Source organism: Bos indicus x Bos taurus, chromosome 20, assembly GCF_003369695.1.
Source record: "Bos indicus x Bos taurus breed Angus x Brahman F1 hybrid chromosome 20, Bos_hybrid_MaternalHap_v2.0, whole genome shotgun sequence".
In the NCBI taxonomy this organism is placed as follows: domain Eukaryota; kingdom Metazoa; phylum Chordata; class Mammalia; order Artiodactyla; family Bovidae; genus Bos; species Bos indicus x Bos taurus.
In genome coordinates, this window is record NC_040095.1 from 9,947,982 (window position 1) to 9,966,047 (window position 18,066).

General features: G+C 41.2%; 1 protein-coding gene across 3 annotated transcripts in view; it reads left to right on the forward strand.

Annotated features, from left to right (window-relative positions):
• Positions 1–18,066, forward strand: part of LOC113878920 (survival motor neuron protein) — a 32,535-nt gene that overhangs the window by 3,123 nt on the left and 11,346 nt on the right. For all 3 annotated transcript variants that reach the window (XM_027520096.1, XM_027520097.1, XM_027520095.1), the window contains exons 2-5: positions 13,796–13,867; positions 15,296–15,412; positions 16,506–16,703; positions 16,832–16,987. In XM_027520096.1, the coding sequence (XP_027375897.1) occupies positions 13,796–13,867; positions 15,296–15,412; positions 16,506–16,703; positions 16,832–16,987 (543 nt within the window). The remainder of the gene's footprint in view (positions 1–13,795; positions 13,868–15,295; positions 15,413–16,505; positions 16,704–16,831; positions 16,988–18,066) is intronic.

Below are 18,066 nucleotides of genomic sequence, written 5' to 3' on the forward strand. Positions count from 1 at the left end.
GATCGCTGAGGAGGGCTTTCTTATCTCTCCTTGTTATTCTTTGAAACTCTGCATTCAAATGCTTATATCTTTCCTTTTCTCCTTTGCTTTTTGCTTCTCTTCTTTTCACAGCTATTTGTAAGGCCTCCCCAGACAACCATTTTGCTTTTTTGCATTTCTTTTCCATGGGGATGATCTTGATCCCTGTCTCCTGTACAATGTCACGAACCTCCGTCCATAGTTCATCAGGCACTCTATCCATCAGATCTAGTCCCTTGAATCTATTTATCACTTCCACTGTATAATCATAAGGGATTTGATTTAGGTCATACCTGAATGGTCTTGTGGTTTTCCCTACTTTCTTCAATTTAAGTCTGAATTTGGCAATAAGGAGTTCATGATCTGAGCCACAGTCAGCTCCCAGTCTTGTTTTTGTTGACTGTATAGAGCTTCTCCATCTTTGGCTGCAAAGAATATAATCAATCTGATTTCAGTGTTGACCATCTGGTGATGTCCATGTGTAGAGTCGTCTCTTGTGTTGTTGGAAGAGGGTATTTGCTATGACCAGTACATTTTCTTGGCAAAATTCTTATTAGTCTTTGCCCTGCTTCAGTCTGTACTCCAAGGCCAAATTTGCCCATTACTCTTAAGTATTTCTGACTTCCTACTTTTGCATTCCAGTCCCCTGTAATGAAAAGGACATCTTTTGGGGGTGTTAGTTCTAAAAGGTCTTGTAGGTCTTCATAGAACCGTTCAACTCTTCAGCGTTACTGGTTGGGCCATAGACTTGGATTACTGTGATATTGAATGGTTTGCCTTGGAAACGAACAGAGATCGTTCTGTCGTTTTTGAGATTGCATCCAAGTACTGCATTTCGAACTCTTTTGTTGACCATGATGGCTACTCCATCTCTTCTGAGGGATTCCTGCCTGCAATAGTAGATATGGTCATCTGAGTTAAATTCACCCATTCCAGTCCATTTTAGTTCGCCGATTCCTAGAATGTTGACGTTCACTCTTGCCATCTCTTGTTTGACCGCTTCCAATTTGCCTTGATTCATGGACCTGACACTCCAGGTTCCTATGAAATATTCCTATGAAATATGCTGTAGCATCCTCGTTCCTCACCTCCACCGCCAGATGATTCTTCCTCCCTAAAACTCCCAGGAAAATTCTGTCACCAAACTCCACCGTCCACTATCCCTTCTCACAGCAATCACCTACAGCCTCCTGGGTCACCCTGCTTCATTCCCTGAGGTTTATATCCCAGTACTCTCTCCAACACTACTCCTGTCCTAAGTTTTGGTTATTTAAAAACCCATGTACATGATCCTTCCAATACCCTATCCTTGTTAGTTCTGTAAATGCTTCACTACCAATGACCTTTTAGAGCGCCCAGTCTCAGCTACCCACTTCTATGGCTTTTCATATAACCATTAACTACAACCTCTCTATAAACTCAACTAAGAATCCTACTCTCCAGCTACCACCTGCCAGGCTCTCCAACTTACTCTTAGTAGGTTGATGATGACAGTCATCTTCACCTCCCTGGGGCTGGTGAAACTGTGACCTTCCCACTTTTTAAACTGTCTCTCACCATCCTAATGTCCTCCCTTTCTTTCTTAGCCAGCTTAAATTCCACCATCAGTCAAGAAGATAACTCTCTGTACTGGCCTCCTCACTTCATACTAGGTTAAAACCATAACCCTATTAATTTCTACTTGTCATTGAGTAGAAATTTAACCTAGTCATCATCAACTTACTGGGAGTAAGTTGGAGAGCCTGGCAGGTGGTAGCTGGAGAGTAGGATTCTTAGTTGAGTTTATAGAGAGGTTGTAGTTAATGGTTATATGAAAAGCCATAGAAGTGGGTAGCTGAGACTGGGCGCTCTAAAAGGTCATTGGTAGTGAAGCATTTACAGAACTAACAAGGATAGGGTATTGGAAGGATCATGTACATGGGTTTTTAAATAACCAAAACTTAGGACAGGAGTAGTGTTGGAGAGAGTACTGGGATATAAACCTCAGGGAATGAAGCAGGGTGACCCAGGAGGCTGTAGGTGATTGCTGTGAGAAGGGATAGTGGACGGTGGAGTTTGGTGACAGAATTTTCAAACCTGGGAGTTTTAGGGAGGAAGAATCATCTGGAAGTGGAGGTGAGGAACAAGGAAGATTCCTTCCCACCTCTGGCACACTGATTTGAGAGATATGGAGAAGACATTTCATTTTGGAATGCCTGTAGGGACAGAGGTGGGCTACTGTTGATGACTGAGGAACAAATAAAAGTCAGTCCTGATGGTCTGTTCTCTTTGCTATGCTGGGTAACAAGTCACCCAAAACTTGGTGGCTTGGAACAATAATCATTTTATTTTTTCCTCATAATTTCCGTGGGGCAGGAGCCTGTGAAGGTCTCGGTGGGTGGGTCTCCTTCATTCCTTTCATGTGTTTACATGCACATAATTGTCGGAGCTACAGTAGCTGGTGACTGAGCAGCTGGGGACCAACAAGCCGTCTCTTTTCTTCATATTGTCCCAGCTTCTCCATGTACTACCAGTGTGCGGGACGATTTGAATTTCTTTATCAGATCAGATCAGATCAGTCGCTCAGTCATGTCCGACTCTTTGCGACCCCATGAATCGCAGCACGCCAGGCCTCCCTGTCCATCACCAACTCCCGGAGTTCACTCAGACTCACGTCCATCGAGTCAGCGATGCCATCCAGCCATCTCATCCTCTGTCGTCCCCTTCTCCTCCTGCCCCCAACCCCTCCCAGCATCAGAGTCTTTTCCAGTGAGTCAACTCTTGACATGAGGTGGCCAAAGTACTGGAGTTTCAGCTTTAGCATCATTCCTTCCAAAGAAATCCCAGGGCTGATCTCCTTCAGAATGGACTGGTTGGCTCTCCTTGCAGTCCAAGGGACTCTCAAGAGTCTTCTCCAACACCACAGTTCAAAAGCATCAATTCTTCCGCGCTCAGCCTTCTTCACAGTCCAGCTCTCACATCCATACATGACCACAGGAAAAACCATAGCCTTGACTAGACGGACCTTTGTTGGCAAAGTAATGTCTCTGCTTTTGAATATGCTATCTAGGTTGGTCATAACTTTCCTTCTAAGGAGTAAACGTCTTTTAATTTCATGGCTGCAGTCACCATCTGCAGTGATTTTGGAGCCCGGAAAAATAAAGTCTGCCACTGTTTCCACTGTTTCCCCATCTATTTCCCATGAAGCTTCCCTTTTATCCCTCCTCATGTCATGTCCCCAGACAACTGCTGATCCACTTTTTGTCAGCCTTGTTTAGTCTGCATTTTCTAGAATTTTACAAACACAGAATCTTTTTTTTAATATGGCGGCATCTTTTATTCAGCATATTTTGCATTTCATCCATTTATGTATCAGTTATTCATTCCTTTTCATTGCTGTAGGATCCTGTTGCATAAATATGCTACAGTTTATTCGTTTGCTTGTTCATGAACATTTGGGTTGCCTTCAGTTTGCAACTATTAAAAATAGAAACACCATAAATATTAGTGTAGAAGGCTTTGTATGAGCATATGCTTTTATTTCTCTTTGGGGAATGCCTGGGTCATGGAGTAGATATATTTTAATTCTTTTTTTTCTTTTTTCTTTTGGCTCCCCTCCGAGGCTTGTGGGATCTTAGTTCACTGACCAGACAATGAACCCAGGCCCCTAGCAGTAAAAGCAGGAGTCCTAACTACTGTTTATTAAATTGTTTAGCTTTTATTCTTCAGGAACCCCATTTACTCATATGCTAGACATTTTTTGCCAGTCACCACTTTTTTTCCTTCCTTTCTTCTTTCCTTTCTTTTCATCTATTCTTTGGTACCCGTTAGATGTTCAGTCAGCTATCTTCTTTGGGTACCTTGTAGTCAGTATTACTTTTTCTTCCTTTTCTTTCTTGATTTTGTTTAACTTCTGATTTGACTCCCAATTGCCTTCTTTTTTCATGTGAGTTTTTAGAAATTTTGATTGTGTTTTTTTCCATACTGCAAATGCTTGTTTGACAATTTAATTTCAGATGGCTATTGCATTTTCTTCTGTTTGTGATTGTTAGTTGAGAATTTTTGTCACCTAAAATATTTCTTCTTATAATAGCTTTGTATGGATATCTTGGTGGTTCATTTTGAGATTTCTTGTAACAGTTGAAATGTGATGAGTTTAGACTGCTGTGTATTTGTGTCTTTTAAGAGTGCCCGCGTCTAGTGATAGAGTGGAGCAGGACTTTCTTTTATAAGTAGTACCTTTTGCATTGGCAGAAGTGACGTATCTTCTGCTTTAAGGAACATCTCCCATTCCAAGGGCAGCATAACCTTAGACGAGTCAATTACTTGTTTGTGGTTACTTTCCATATCTACAAAATGATTTAATGATTTTAACAAGTGTGTATTTATTTATGTTTGGCTGCGCTGGGTCTTTCTTGCTGCTCTGGCTTTCTCTAGTTGCAGAGAGCGGGGGCTACTCTACTTGCTGTGCCAGGGCTTCCCATTGCAGTGGCTGGTTGCGGAATACAAGTGGCTTGTTGCAGAATGCAGGCTCCAAGGCACGAGAGCTTCAGTAGTTGCAGCTCCCAGACTCCAGAACACGGGCTCAATAGTTGTGGCTCCGGGGCTTCAGAACACAGGCTCAGTAGTTTCGACACACAGGCCTAGTTGCTCTTGCTGCTGCTGCTAGCGCTGCTAAGTCGCTTCAGTCGTGTCTGACTCTGTGCAGCCCCATAGACGGCAGCCCACCAGGCTCCCCCGTCCCTGGGATTCTCCAGGCAAGAACACTGGAGTAGGTTGCCATTTCCTTCTCCAATGCATGAAAGTTAAAAGTGAAAGTGAAATCGCTTAGTCGTGTCCGACTCCTAGCGACCCCATGGACTGCAGCCCACCAGGCCCCTCCGTCCATGGGATTTTCCAGGCAACAGTACTGGAGTGGGATGCCATTGCCTTCTTCTCAAGTTGCTCTTGAGGCATGTGGAATCTTCCCCAATCAGGGGTTGAACCCATGTCTCCTGCATTGGCAGGCGGATTCTTTACCACTGAGGCCACTGGAAAAGCCCGACTTAATGATTTTTAAGTACTTTTTACTATAGAGCAAGATTAATAGTTTTATATGCGAACGTATTTCTCTCTGTATGGTGGATATTAACAAGAAAAAGAGACATTCATTTTACAACTAAATGAGTTTTATATCCAACCTCTTTGGAACTTATCAGTTGACTAATATTGTATAAAATCCAACATACAAATTGATGGTGTTTTATAACCTGTCTTCCCTTCACCAACATTGTGTATTCAAACTTACCTTCAACTCCTCTATAGCATGGAAATTATTCTAGTTGGACTTGTTGCCCCACTGACCTGTCAAAGTGTGTATTTTTGAAAGTAAAGTGAAGTGACGGTGAAAGTCACTCCGTGGTATCCGAGTCTTTGTGACCCCACGGACTATACAGTCTGTGGAATTCTCCAGGCCAGAATGCTGAAGTGGGTAGCCTTTCCCTTCTCCAGGGGATCTTCCCAACCCAGAGATCAAACCTAGGCCTCCACATTGCAGGCGGATTCTTTATGGGCTGAGCCACGAGAGTTTTCAATTGTGGTTTCAAAAAAAGACTATTATCATCTTAACTGCTGTTAAGCATACACCTCTGTGTGCGTGTGTGTGCTCATTGCTCAGTCGTGTCCGACTCTTTGCGACCCCATGGACTGTAGCCCGCCAGGCTCCTCTGTCCATGGAGCTTTCCTGGCAAGAATACTGGAGAGGGTTGCCATTTCCTCCTCCAGGGGATCTTCCCGACCCGGGATGGAGCCTGTGTCTCTTGCGTCTCCCACATTGGCATGGATATGCTTTACCTCTGTGCCGCCTGAGAAGCCTGTACGTTTACAGTAGTGTTAAATATATTCATATTATAGTACAGTAGATCTCCAAAACTTTTTAATCTCGCAAAACTGAAACTCTACCCATTAAACATTTATTTCCTCCTCTTCTTTTAAAGCCTGAGGTAACTGCCATTCAGCTTTCTGTTTCTCTGACTTTTACTTCTTAGGTCCCTCATATGAGTGGAATCATACAGGCAGTGTGTGTATTTTTGCTTCCATGCTTTTTTTGGCTCATGGTTGTCCTTAGAATGCTTGGTAGTTTCTTTTCTATCTGTCTAAATCCTTTTAGTTTCTATTTCCTAGCCTGTTTCCCCCATGATCATCCACTGTATGTTTCCTCTTTTTAATTGAGGTATAATTGACATACAACATTATATTAGTTTTAGTTGTACAGCGTAATGATTTCAAATGTATACATATTTCAAAATGATCACAATAAGACTAGTTAATCTGTTACCATCAGTTCAGTTGTTCAGTCATGTCTGATTCTTTGCAACCCCATGGACTGCAGCACGCCTGGCCTCCCTGTCCATCACCAACTCCAAGAACTTACTCAAACTCATGGCCATTGAGTCGGTGATGCCATCCAACCATCTCATCCTCTTGTTGTCCCCTCCTCCTCCCACCTTCAGCCTTTCCCAGCTTCAGGATCTTTTCCAGTGAGTCAGTTCTTCACATCAGGTGGCCAAAGTATTGGAGTTTTAGCTTTAGCATCATCAGTCCTTCCAATGAATATTCAGGACTGATATCCTTTAGGATTGACTGGTTGGATCTCCTTGCAGTCCAAGGGACTTTCAATAGTCTTCTCCAACACCACAGTTCAAAGTATCAATTCTTCAGCACTCAGCTTTCTTTATAGTCCAACTCTCACATCCATACATGACAACTGAAAAAACCATAGCTTTGACTAGACGGACCTTTGTTGGTAAAGTAATGTCTCTGTTTTTAAATATGCTGTCTAGGTTGGTCATAGCTTTTCTTCCAAGGAGCAAGCCTCTTTTAATTTTATGGCTGCACTCACCATCTGCAGTGATTTTGGAGCCCCAAAATATAAAGTCTGTTACTGTTACACTGTTTCCCCATCTATTTGCCATGAAATGATGGGCCTGGATGTTATGGTCTTAAGTTTTTTGAATGTTGAGTTTTAAGCCAACTTTTTCACTCTCCTCTTTCACTTTCATCAAGAAGCTTTTTAGTTCCTCTTCACTTTCTGCCATAAGTGTGGTGTCATCTGTGTATCTGAGGTTATTAATATTTCTCCCAGCAGTCTTGAGTCCACCTTGTGCTTCATCCAGCCTGGCATTTCACATGATGTACTCTGCATATAAGTTAAATAAGCAGGGTGACAATATACAGCCTTGATATACTCGTTTGCTTATTTGGAACCAGTCTGTTGTTTCATGTCCAGTTCTAACTGTTCCTTCGTGACCTGCATACAGATTTCTCAGGAGGCAGGTCAGGTGGTCTGGTATTCCCATCTCTTTCAGAATTTTCCACAGTTTATTGTGATTGACACAGTCAAAGGCTTTGGTGTAGTCAATAAAGCAGAAATAGATGTTTTTCTGGAACTCTCTTGCTTTTTCGATGATCCAGTGGATGTTGGCAATTTAATCTCTGCTTTCCCTGCCTCTTCTAAATCCAGCGTGAACATCTGGAAGTTCATGGTTCATGTACTGTCAAAACCTGGCTTGGAGAATTTTGAGCATTACTTGCTAGCATGTGAGGTGAGTGCAATTGTGTGGTACTTTGAAGATTCTTTGGCATTGCCTTTCTTTGGGATTTGCAGTCAGGTTGATGGAAACAAATAGCCCCAGGTCATTCACCTTAAAATCTAAATAAACAAACAAACAATTGGCCAACCAGAGGTATAGAATTGGTATAGAATTTAAAGACTCAAGCGACAGTTTTCTATAACAGGTTAACCTGGGGTGTCCTCTAATGCACATTAATGAAGTCTCCTTTATGTACAGCTGGGAAGGTCCCCTGGAGGAGGAAATGACAACCCACTCCAATATTTTTACCTAGAGAATCCCATGGACAGAGGAGCCTGGCGGGCTGTAGTCCACACGACTGAGCAACTAATACTTCTTTGGGATTGGAATGAAAACTGACCTTTTCCAGTCCTGTGTGCACTGCTGAGTTTTCCAAATCTGCTGGCATATTGAGTGCAGCACTTTCACAGCATCATCTTTCAGGATTTGAAATAGCTCAACTGGAATTCCATCTCCTCCACTAGTTTTGTTCGTAGTGATGCTTCCTAAGGCCCACTTGACTTTGCATTCCAGGATGTCTGGGTCTAGATAAGTGATCACATCATCGTGATTATCTAGGTCATGAAGATCTTTTTTGTAGAGTTCTTCTGTGTATTTTTGCCACCTCTTCTTAATATCTTCTGCTTCTGTTAGGTCCATACCATTTCTGTCCTTTATTGAGCCCATCTTTGCATGAAATGTTCCCTTGGTATGTCTAATTTTCTTGAAGAGATCTGTAGTCTTTCTCATTCTATTGTTTTCCTCTATTTCTTTGCATTAATCACTGGGGAAGACTTTCTTATATCCTTGCTGTTCTTTGGAACTCTGCATTCAAATGGGTATATCTTTTGTTATGTCTGTCACCATACTTGGTTACAATTGTTTTTTCCTGGTGTTGAGATTCTGAGTTTTGCATTTTGCAGCGTGTAGTGCAGTGTTATTAACTGTAGTTAGCATGCTGCACGTTACAGCCCATGACTGACTGACTTCATAACTCGAAGTTGGTACATTTTGACTCCCGATGCCCTTTTCAACCCCTCCACCCCTATTCCTGGAAACTGCCAGTCTATTCTTTGAGTCTTTGAGGTTGGGCTTTTTATTGTTGTTTGGTTGTTTTGTTTTTGTTTCTAAATTCCACATAAAAGTAAGATCACATGGTATGTATCCGTCTTTCTCATTTCATTTAGTGTAATGCCCTCAGGGACCATTCATGTAGTCTCCAAATGACAAGATTTCATTCTTTCTTATGGCTGAATGATATTCTATTGTATATGAACAGGTATCCCCTGCTTTTTTAAGTTGACTTTCTGCCACTTTGGTTTCATAAAAGACCTACATTAATATGTGTTTTCATTAACTGAAAGAAATCCAGAGAGGATTTTCACTTATATGAAAAAAAAAAAAAGTGAAAAGTAAAGATAACACTGTTTTGTTTTGCAGCAAGGCATGATAGAGGCCGCATGCCACCCAAGCAGCGAGAGTGGCACCACCAGGCTCCTTCCCCAGGAGCTAACTCAGCATCAAGCCAGCGTAGCTTTGAACTGTGCCTGTGAGCATCTGTGCTTTATCCTGATTTTTTTTTAATCCATTAGCAGGTTATATTCTAACGTCATTGATTCTTTGCTTTATTCTGTCTCCATTTATAAAAGATTTCATAGGAATATCCTACTTTCAGGTTTTTCAGGTGGGGGGCAAAACCTGTATGCATTTTGTTTCCATTCTCCCATTGTTGGACACTTCGCTTATTTCCATCTCTTGTCTTTTGTAAGTGATAATGCAGTGAATGTGGGGAGGGGTGCATGTATCTTTTCAAGTTAGTGTTTTTGTTTTCTGTGGATAGATTCCATTAGTGGAATCTGCTGGATCATGTGGTAGTTCTGTTTTTTGAGGAAACTTCATACTATTTTCCGCAGTGGCTGTGCCGGTTTACATGCCCACCAGGAGTGTACTCTTGTCCCTTATGTCTCCATCCTCATCAACACTTGTTATCTTTTTTTTAATGTGTATATATTTTATTTTATTTTTTCAAATTTATTTTTAATCGGAGGATAATTACTTTACAATGTTGTGTTGATTTCTGCTGTACAACAAAGTGAATCAGCCACAAGTATACATATAGCCCCTCCCTTTAAGCCTCCTTCCCACCAGTTATTGCCTTTTTCATAATAGCCATTCTAGCAGGTGTGAGGTGATGTATCATTGTGGTTTTGATTTGCACTTACCTAATGATGTTCAGGCTGGTTTTAGAAAAGGCAGAGGAACCAGAGATCAAATTGCCAACATCCGCTGGATCAGGAAAAAGCAAGAGGGTTCCAGAAAAACATCTGCTTTATTGACTATGCCAAAGCCTTTGACTGTGTGGATTACAATAAACTGTGGAAAATTCTGAAAGAGATGGGAATACCAGACCACCTGACCTGCCACTTGAGAAACCTATATGCAGGTCAGGAAGTAACAGTTAGAACTGGACATGGAACAACAGACTGGTTCCAAATAGGAAAAGGAGTACGTCAAGGCTGTATATTGTCACCCTGCTTATTTAACTTATATGCAGAGTACATCATGAGAAATGCTGGGCTGGAAGAAGCACAGGGTGGAATCAAGATTGCCGGGAGAAATATCAATAACCTCAGATATGCAGATGACACCACCATTATGGCAGAAAGTGAAGAGGAACTAAAAAGCCTCTTGATGAAACAGGAGAGTGAAAAAGTTGGCTTAAAGCTCAACATTCAGAAAACAAAGATCATGGCATCTGGTCCCATCACTTCATGGGAAATAGATGGGGAAACAGTGGAAACAGTGGCAGACTTTATTTTTTTGAGCTCCAAAATCACTGTAGATGGTGATTGCAGCCATGAAATTAAAAGACGCTTACTCCTTGGAAGGAAAGTTATGACCAACCTAGATAGCATATTAAGAATCAGAGACATTATTTTGCCAACAAAGGTCCATCTAGTCAAATCTATGGTTTTTCCGGTGGTCATGTATGGATGTGAGAGTTGGACTGTGAAGAAAGCTGAGTGCTGAAGAATTGATACTTTTAAACTGTGGTGTTGGAGAAGACTCTTGAGAGTCCCTTGGAATGCAAGGAGATCCAACCAGTCCATTCTAAAGGAGATCAGTCCTGAGTGTTCTTTGGAAGGACTGATGCTAAAGCTGAAACTCCAGTACTTTGGCCACCTCATGTGAAGAGTTGACTCATTGGAAAAGACTCTGATGCTGGGAGAGATTAGGGGCAGGAGGAGAAGGTGATGACAGAGGATGAGATGGCTGGATGGCATCACCAACTCAATGGAAATGAGTTTGAGTGAACTCTGGGAGTTGGTGATGGACAGGGAGGCCTGGCGTGCTGCGATTCATGGGGTTGTAAAGAGTCAGACACGACTGAGCGACTGAACTGAACTGAATGATTGGTGATGTTGAGCATCTTTCCATGTACCTGTTGGCCTTCTGTGTCTTTGGACATACACATTCCTCCTTACTTTATTATAAGTGATACCTCAAATAATGTAAACACTGAAGTGAGTCCCCTGTAGGTAGCATATAGGTGTTTTGTGTTTTTTTTTAATCCATTCAACCAGGCTGTCTTTTGATTGGAGAATTTTGTTCATTTCCATTTTAAGTAATTGTTACGTAGGTTTCTTACTGCCATTTTGTTAAACTTCTGGAGGTCTCATAGTTCTTCTGTCTCCTTATTTCCTCTCCCTTTGTGGTTTGATCATTTTATCTAATGGTATGCTTAGATGTTTTTGTCTTTATCTTTTGAGTATTTCCTATAGATTTTTGCTTTTTGCTTTGTGGTTACAAGTCTTACATATAATAACTTATATTTATAGTCATCTATTTTAAGTTGATAATGAGTTGAATTTGAATTGGTTCTAGAGCTATGCATTTTTATTCCTCTCCACATTGTGCCTTTGATGTCACATGTTACATTAAGCTTCATTCAGAGAGTACAGTGAGCTTGAGCCAGACAGAGAGGATGAAAATGTTGCATCTGGCAGCCTCTGAGCATCTCCATAGATCCCTGATATGCACCAAACTAGAAGCCTTCTCCTCAAGCCTAATTTTCTGGACAAGCAATGGGCCTATTTCACAGAAAGACTGGGGTGTGTTTCAGTCTCTTATTGGTGCAGTCCCCTGGGGGCAGTAGCCTGCCAAGGACCATTTCTTTGACTGTTGGTCCTGTGGGACCCAAGAACATGCGCCCACCCTGGGCTGCAGCTGTAAAAACCAGTACACCAGACGTAAATTATTAGGCCATCAGATGTGCATACGTCCCCTGTGGGAGATAACTGGTGCTGTGGAGAGCAGCAGAGGGCAAAGATGGCCCTTGTAGGCTGGAGTGAGGCAGACAGCATAAAGACGGTGTTCCTCGCCTCTGGTCTCAGTGTCCTAGCCGGTCACCAGACAGATGATAAATTAAATGCCTGGGCTTCCCAGGTGGGGCTCTCGGTAAAGAATCTGCCTGCCAGTGCAGGAGAAGTAAGAGTCTTGGGTTCCATCCTTGGGTCAGGAACATCCCCTGGAGGAGGGCATGGCCATCCACTCCAGTATTCTTGCCTGGAGAATCCCATGGGCAGAGGAGCCAGGCAGGCCACAGTCCATAGGGTCACACAGAGTGGGACCCGACTGAAGCGACTTAGCACGCATGTGTATCCTGCAGACCACCACTTTAAGATAAGCACATGAGCCTCTTACAGAAAGTCTGGGCACCTCTCAGCCAGCTGCTTCCGCACCGGTATTATGGGGGAGGAGGGGTTCCAAGCATGGGAACCCTTTCAGAGCCAGTCCTCAGTTCTGTTCCTTTGTGTGACTTGTAGATAAAAAACCCCTTGTTTTATTGTTGTTGTTTTTTAATAGTAACCCGTTTTATTTTTAATTAATGACTTTTTAATAAATTAAAATTTATTTGGGTCTTCGTCACTGCACGAGGGCTCTCTCTAGTTGCAGAGAACAGGAGCTGCTCTCTGGTTGAGAGGCATGGGCTTCTCATTGCAGTGGCCTCTCGTTGTGGAGCACGGACTTTCGGGGCACACAGGTTTCTCTAGTTGTGGTTCCCGGGCTCTGGAGCGCAAGCTCAGTAGTTGTGGCACACGGGCTTAGCTGCCCCATGGCATGTCGGGTCTTCCCAGGGCAGGGATTGAACCCGTGTCCCCTGCATGGCAGGTGGATTCTTATCCACCGTACCACCAGGGACGTCCCACTTTGTTTTTTAAGTTAGATGTTTTGGTGACTCATCTCTCAGTTACTGGTCTTAAAACTTGGGATACCTAATTTGGGGTTCAGACCTTTTCCTCCTCAGGAAGAAGATGCAGGTTTTTGCGTTTCCTCCTGATTGTGGGTCGCCACGCCAGGAGTGGAGTTTATGGCAAAATTCTTCCTCAGCCTTTCCTTCCCACTTTTGCATTAAAACGCTTATTGTTTGACTTCACATTTTAGTATTTTATTGTATTTGTTTTATATCATTCTTTTGTTTTGTGTGACAATATGTCTTATATCCCTGATTAGACCATCTCTCCTGAGAACATGATTTCATGTACCTCTCAGTGAAAAGTGCTTAGTACATGGTGGGCGCTCAAAAATATTTCTTTTTGGATTGGATTAAATATAAATAAAAAGAAATAGCTTAATTATTTTAGGTATTGATTATTTAATATCACTGCCTTTTAAAATTAAAATTAATTGATAAATCACTTTTAATGGTTTGTATCTTTAAACATTTTGAGAATTCTTTTTTTTGAACAATCTAGACACATTGTAAGGTCAAAAGGAAAAAATATTCTTTGGACCACAGAGTCAGTGGTTAGAACAGCCTTCCCAGAGTCTAGATACAGCTGAGCTGATGGCCGGGTGTTTTCCCATTCTGCCAGACTGAACCCCTTCATCTGCTCTTAGAAAAGACTGAAACTTGGGTTACCCCTGAACAGATCCACTTATGGTTGGTGGATAAGAGTTACATTGTAGAGTATTTACATCATGGCACTCCTAGAACATTTCCTTGTGTCTAGCTTTGGGGGTAATGTCACATAATTTCTAAGCAAATGGGCTTCTTGTGATTTATCTAGGTTATAAAATACCCCTTTTTAGTGTGACATTATGTCTGGATTAACTCTTGTTCCTCACACACATTTTTGATGAAACACAACCAAACGTGAGTTATCTTTATTCTTTACCTTTCCCAGAGTGATGATTCTGACGTTTGGGATGATACAGCTTTGATAAAAGCATATGATAAAGCTGTGGCTTCATTTAAGGTATGAAATGTTTATTTATTCTTTTCCTTATTTCCTCATGTATACTTATTTGGGAAGAAATTGATAACATACACCAAAGTGTTACAGTACATATTATTCAGTTCTAATTTTGAAGATTAAAGGATAACAGATAAATTAATTAGCTTCCTTCAGAAGTTGGTAACCTGACCATATGTCATCTCTTTAACAGAGGCAATTTAAGTAGTTTTCAAACATTATTTTGAATATATTTACACTATATCAAACTTTTGGGGTCTTCTATTTCAGATTAGTGGAAGGACAGTCTAAATTATACTTTTAAAATATTTAACAAACCCTTATTGAAATAATATTGATGATAAATAGCCGTAGTGCAGTAACGAGTATTTGCAGGTGTTTATAGTGTTCCTGGCACTGTTCCATGTGCTTTACATGCATTAAATTAATTTAATCCTCCCCAAATCCTATGAGGTATCAAGTGTTCCTGATGGTGATGAATGTCAAGAAAGACACAGTTCATTTGCAGGGTGAAGCCTGTATTTTTGCAACCTAAACAAGACTTTTACACAGTTGTCCAATATGATCATTTTCTCTGCTGTTGGAGGTGTTTAGTCTCATTGAGCATCATGCCTGGCCCGTCAGTAGTCTGGGCACAGCATACACTCCCCTGCAGAGCACCAAGTGTAGCGTCTACTTCCTTTCCTGGTCACTCCTGTAGTATGAAGGAAAGAGGAGATCTGCATGTCATCCTTGATAACATGGATGAACTCTAAATTGACCAGTAACATGCTTTCCCACATTCATTTAGACTGTCTGACTTGTATGACAGCCAGAGTTACCAAGAGAGTGCCGTGAAATGCAGATCAAAATAGGGCTGAATGTGGGATGGGTTGGTGATACTGAAGGGGGAAGTAGACTGAGTAAAGAAAAAGAACTGATGTGGGCAAGAGATAGTTTCCTTTTAGTGGTGGGGTTAATGTGAAAATATGAAATTGGTGGTCAGAAATATTGAACTAAGGAGAAAAGCCAGAACTAGGTAATAGTTTTGGAAGTTTGTTAGCATAGTAAGCATAATTGAAGTAACAGGAATAGATGATCATAAGCAGGTAAAGATGGCAGTTCTTATTGGGAATGCCCAAGTTTAAAACTTGACGAGAGAAGTAATAAAAGCATTAGGGCTCTGCATTGCTGTGTCATCAAAAATGCTGTGACTATCAAGAAAAATGATTGACAGAGAGGCTGAGAGTGGGGAGACTTGCTCGAAAGGGTCCTTAGAGCTGGTGATCAGTATATGATATCTTCAAGAGCAGTTTCTGTAGCCTGTGGGATGGTGACAAAGAGCCTCTCTGAGGTGGTAGGGCCTGGAGGCCACTTTGTAGTGGCTGAGTTACATTGTGACTTTTTAATAATATATCACTCTGTAACACATTTCTATTCACATTTTCATAGCACGCTCTGAAGAACGGTGACATTTCCGAAGCCTCAGAAAAACCAAAAGGCACACCTAAGAGAAAATCTGCTAAGAATAAAAGCCAAAGAAAGAACACCACAAGTCCTTCAAAGCAGGTTATTTTAAAACCACAAGATTTAACTTCTGAGCATTTCTTGTTACTGTCCTTATTAAATAGTATAAAATATCTTTAATTAAATGATTAGTACAGTGTTTTCCATTGACATGTAATCATAAAATTTCTGAAGCACCTCAACTTTTCTATTGTTCAGGAACATGCATGTTAATAAAACCATAAGGGATTAGGAGGGAATGACACATGCTAAATTCAGGACAGTGTCTACTGTATGTTGGGGTAGCGGGGAGGAAGGTGGTGCTTCATGGGAGGGGTACCTGAGGGCTTACACTGAATTGGCAGTGTTTGACTTTTCTAAAACTGAGACGTGTCGTCCTTTTCCTTCAAAATCCTAAAACTGTTAATACCCAGGGACTACATATTCTGGGTAGAGTCGCTTCTCCTATTTAAACAGTCAACCTAGAAGGTAATTAATTATTTTGGCATCTCACTAGTAGCTTTAGTGTCCTCTTTACCAAGGGGGAGCTAAACTCTTCCCTGGTGGCTCAGAGGTTAAAGCGTCTGCCCACAATGCGGGAGACCCAGGTTAGATCCCTGAATCGGGAAGATCCCCTGGAGAAGGAAGTCGCAACCCACTCCAGTATTCTTGCCTGGAAAATCCCATGGACGGAGAAGCCTGGTAGGCTACAGTCCACGGGGTCTCAAAGAGTCAGACACGACCGAGCAACTTTACTTTCACTTTATGAAGGGGGAAGAGAGCTGATGTGTGATTGGGAACTTGCTGTGCGCTGGGCCAGGATACTGGACACTTGTCATGCTTCCCATCCTCTCTGTTTGTCACAGCACATGTGTGAGGCAGATTATACTACAACCACTTAACAGATGAGGAAAACACAGCTCAGAGTAATTAAGAAACTTGTCCATGATTATATAAATGACGGAATTATGTGGTATTTCGATTAGAATTCAAATTTATGTGTTTTGGGCCCCAAATCTTTTTCTCTGTAACATTCTGTCTCCCAGAACAGTTAACTGGAGACTCCCTCCTCCACCCCCAACTCCACCCCACTCAAACAGGATTACAGTTTACTTTTTTTTAAGAAATGTGTTTGTGTCTTTGGTTTCTTTTACAGTGGAAAGTTGGTGATAACTGTTGTGCCATTTGGTCAGAAGACGGGTGCATTTACCCAGCTACTATCGCTTCAATTGATTTTAAGAGAGAAACCTGTGTTGTGGTTTACACTGGATATGGAAATAGAGAGGAGCAAAATTTGTCTGATCTACTTTCTCCAACCTCTGAAGTAGCTAATATAGAGCAAAATGCTCAGGAGGTAAGGATAAAAAAAATTAGAATTCTTAGAAGCAGAGACTAGATGAGAAACTTTGATCCACTGAAGCTTTAAATTTTTCTCAATGATGCCTTTATAACAAAAATACGTATATTTCTTTCTCTTAAAAGAATGAAAATGAAAGTCAAATTTCAACAGATGAAAGTGAGAACTCCTCCAGGTCTCCTCTAAATAAACCAAATAACATCAGGTCGAGAGCTGCTCCATGGAACTCTTTTCTGCCTCCACCACCCCATATGCCAAGATCAGGCCTGGGACCAGGAAAGGTAAACTTCAATCCAGGAAAGGTTTCCCAGGACGTGGTTAACAGTATTGGAACCTTCAGCCCCTGCATTAAGTGAATTGTAGCTTTTCTCATTAAACTGTTGGGGTGTTTTTTTGGCTGTGGATGCAGTCCACAGGATCTCAGTTCCCTGACGAGGGCTTGAACCCGGGCCACCGGGACCACCAGAGCTCTCCCTCATGAAGCTTCTGTAGCTTTCTACACGTGTTGTGAATAGGTACCAAGAATTCCCTGAAAAGGAAATAAGACAGTAATGCCTTTCCCAACAATTTTTATTGAGTATACGTGTTAGAGTAATAATTTAGCAAACTTAAATTTGAAAATATTTTATCATCAGCTGGATGTTGTAGTCTAGTTCCTTATGGCACTTGTATAAGGTATATAAAAATTGGAAGAGAACCCAGTATTTACATCTGGTACAGGTGAAATCCAAAGAAGCTCCCAGGTTGTTTTGTAGAGTAAAATGTAAATACTGTTTTTACTTATAGTTTTTTTGGTTATCAGTAACAAATAAAAAAGGTTTTTACCTTTGTCATAGAATCCAAATCCCTATCCAGTTGTCTTGTTAAAGCATTGATTTCTTCAAGCAATAATAATACTAAACATTTTTGTTAATCAAGCATGACATTAAAACTTTTTCTTAGGATTTCCTGTTGAGAGCTCCTTATTGAAATTTGTATTAAATTACGTTTTTCAGAATGATCAGACCTCTTAGTTTATGTACATATAATGCTTTGTTGGTCTCAGGGAGCTGATTTCCTTGTTAAGGAAGAGGTTTATAGTTTATAATATATATTTTTATAATACATACTCTTAAGTTAGCATGTGTAACTGAAAGGACATCCAATAGATGATACAGTTTAGTTTATGAAATTGTGGGAGAGATAGTCTTACATGATTGAAACGTCTTGCTGAATATTTGATCTCTTGCTTACTAGATAATGAAAATTTTTCCTTATTTTGCTTTTACTTCCTGACTGTCTATATAGAAAGGAAGTGAGAAAAATCTAAATTTGTGAGTCTAGGGTCTTCCCTGTCGGTCCAGCAGTTAAGACTGTGTTT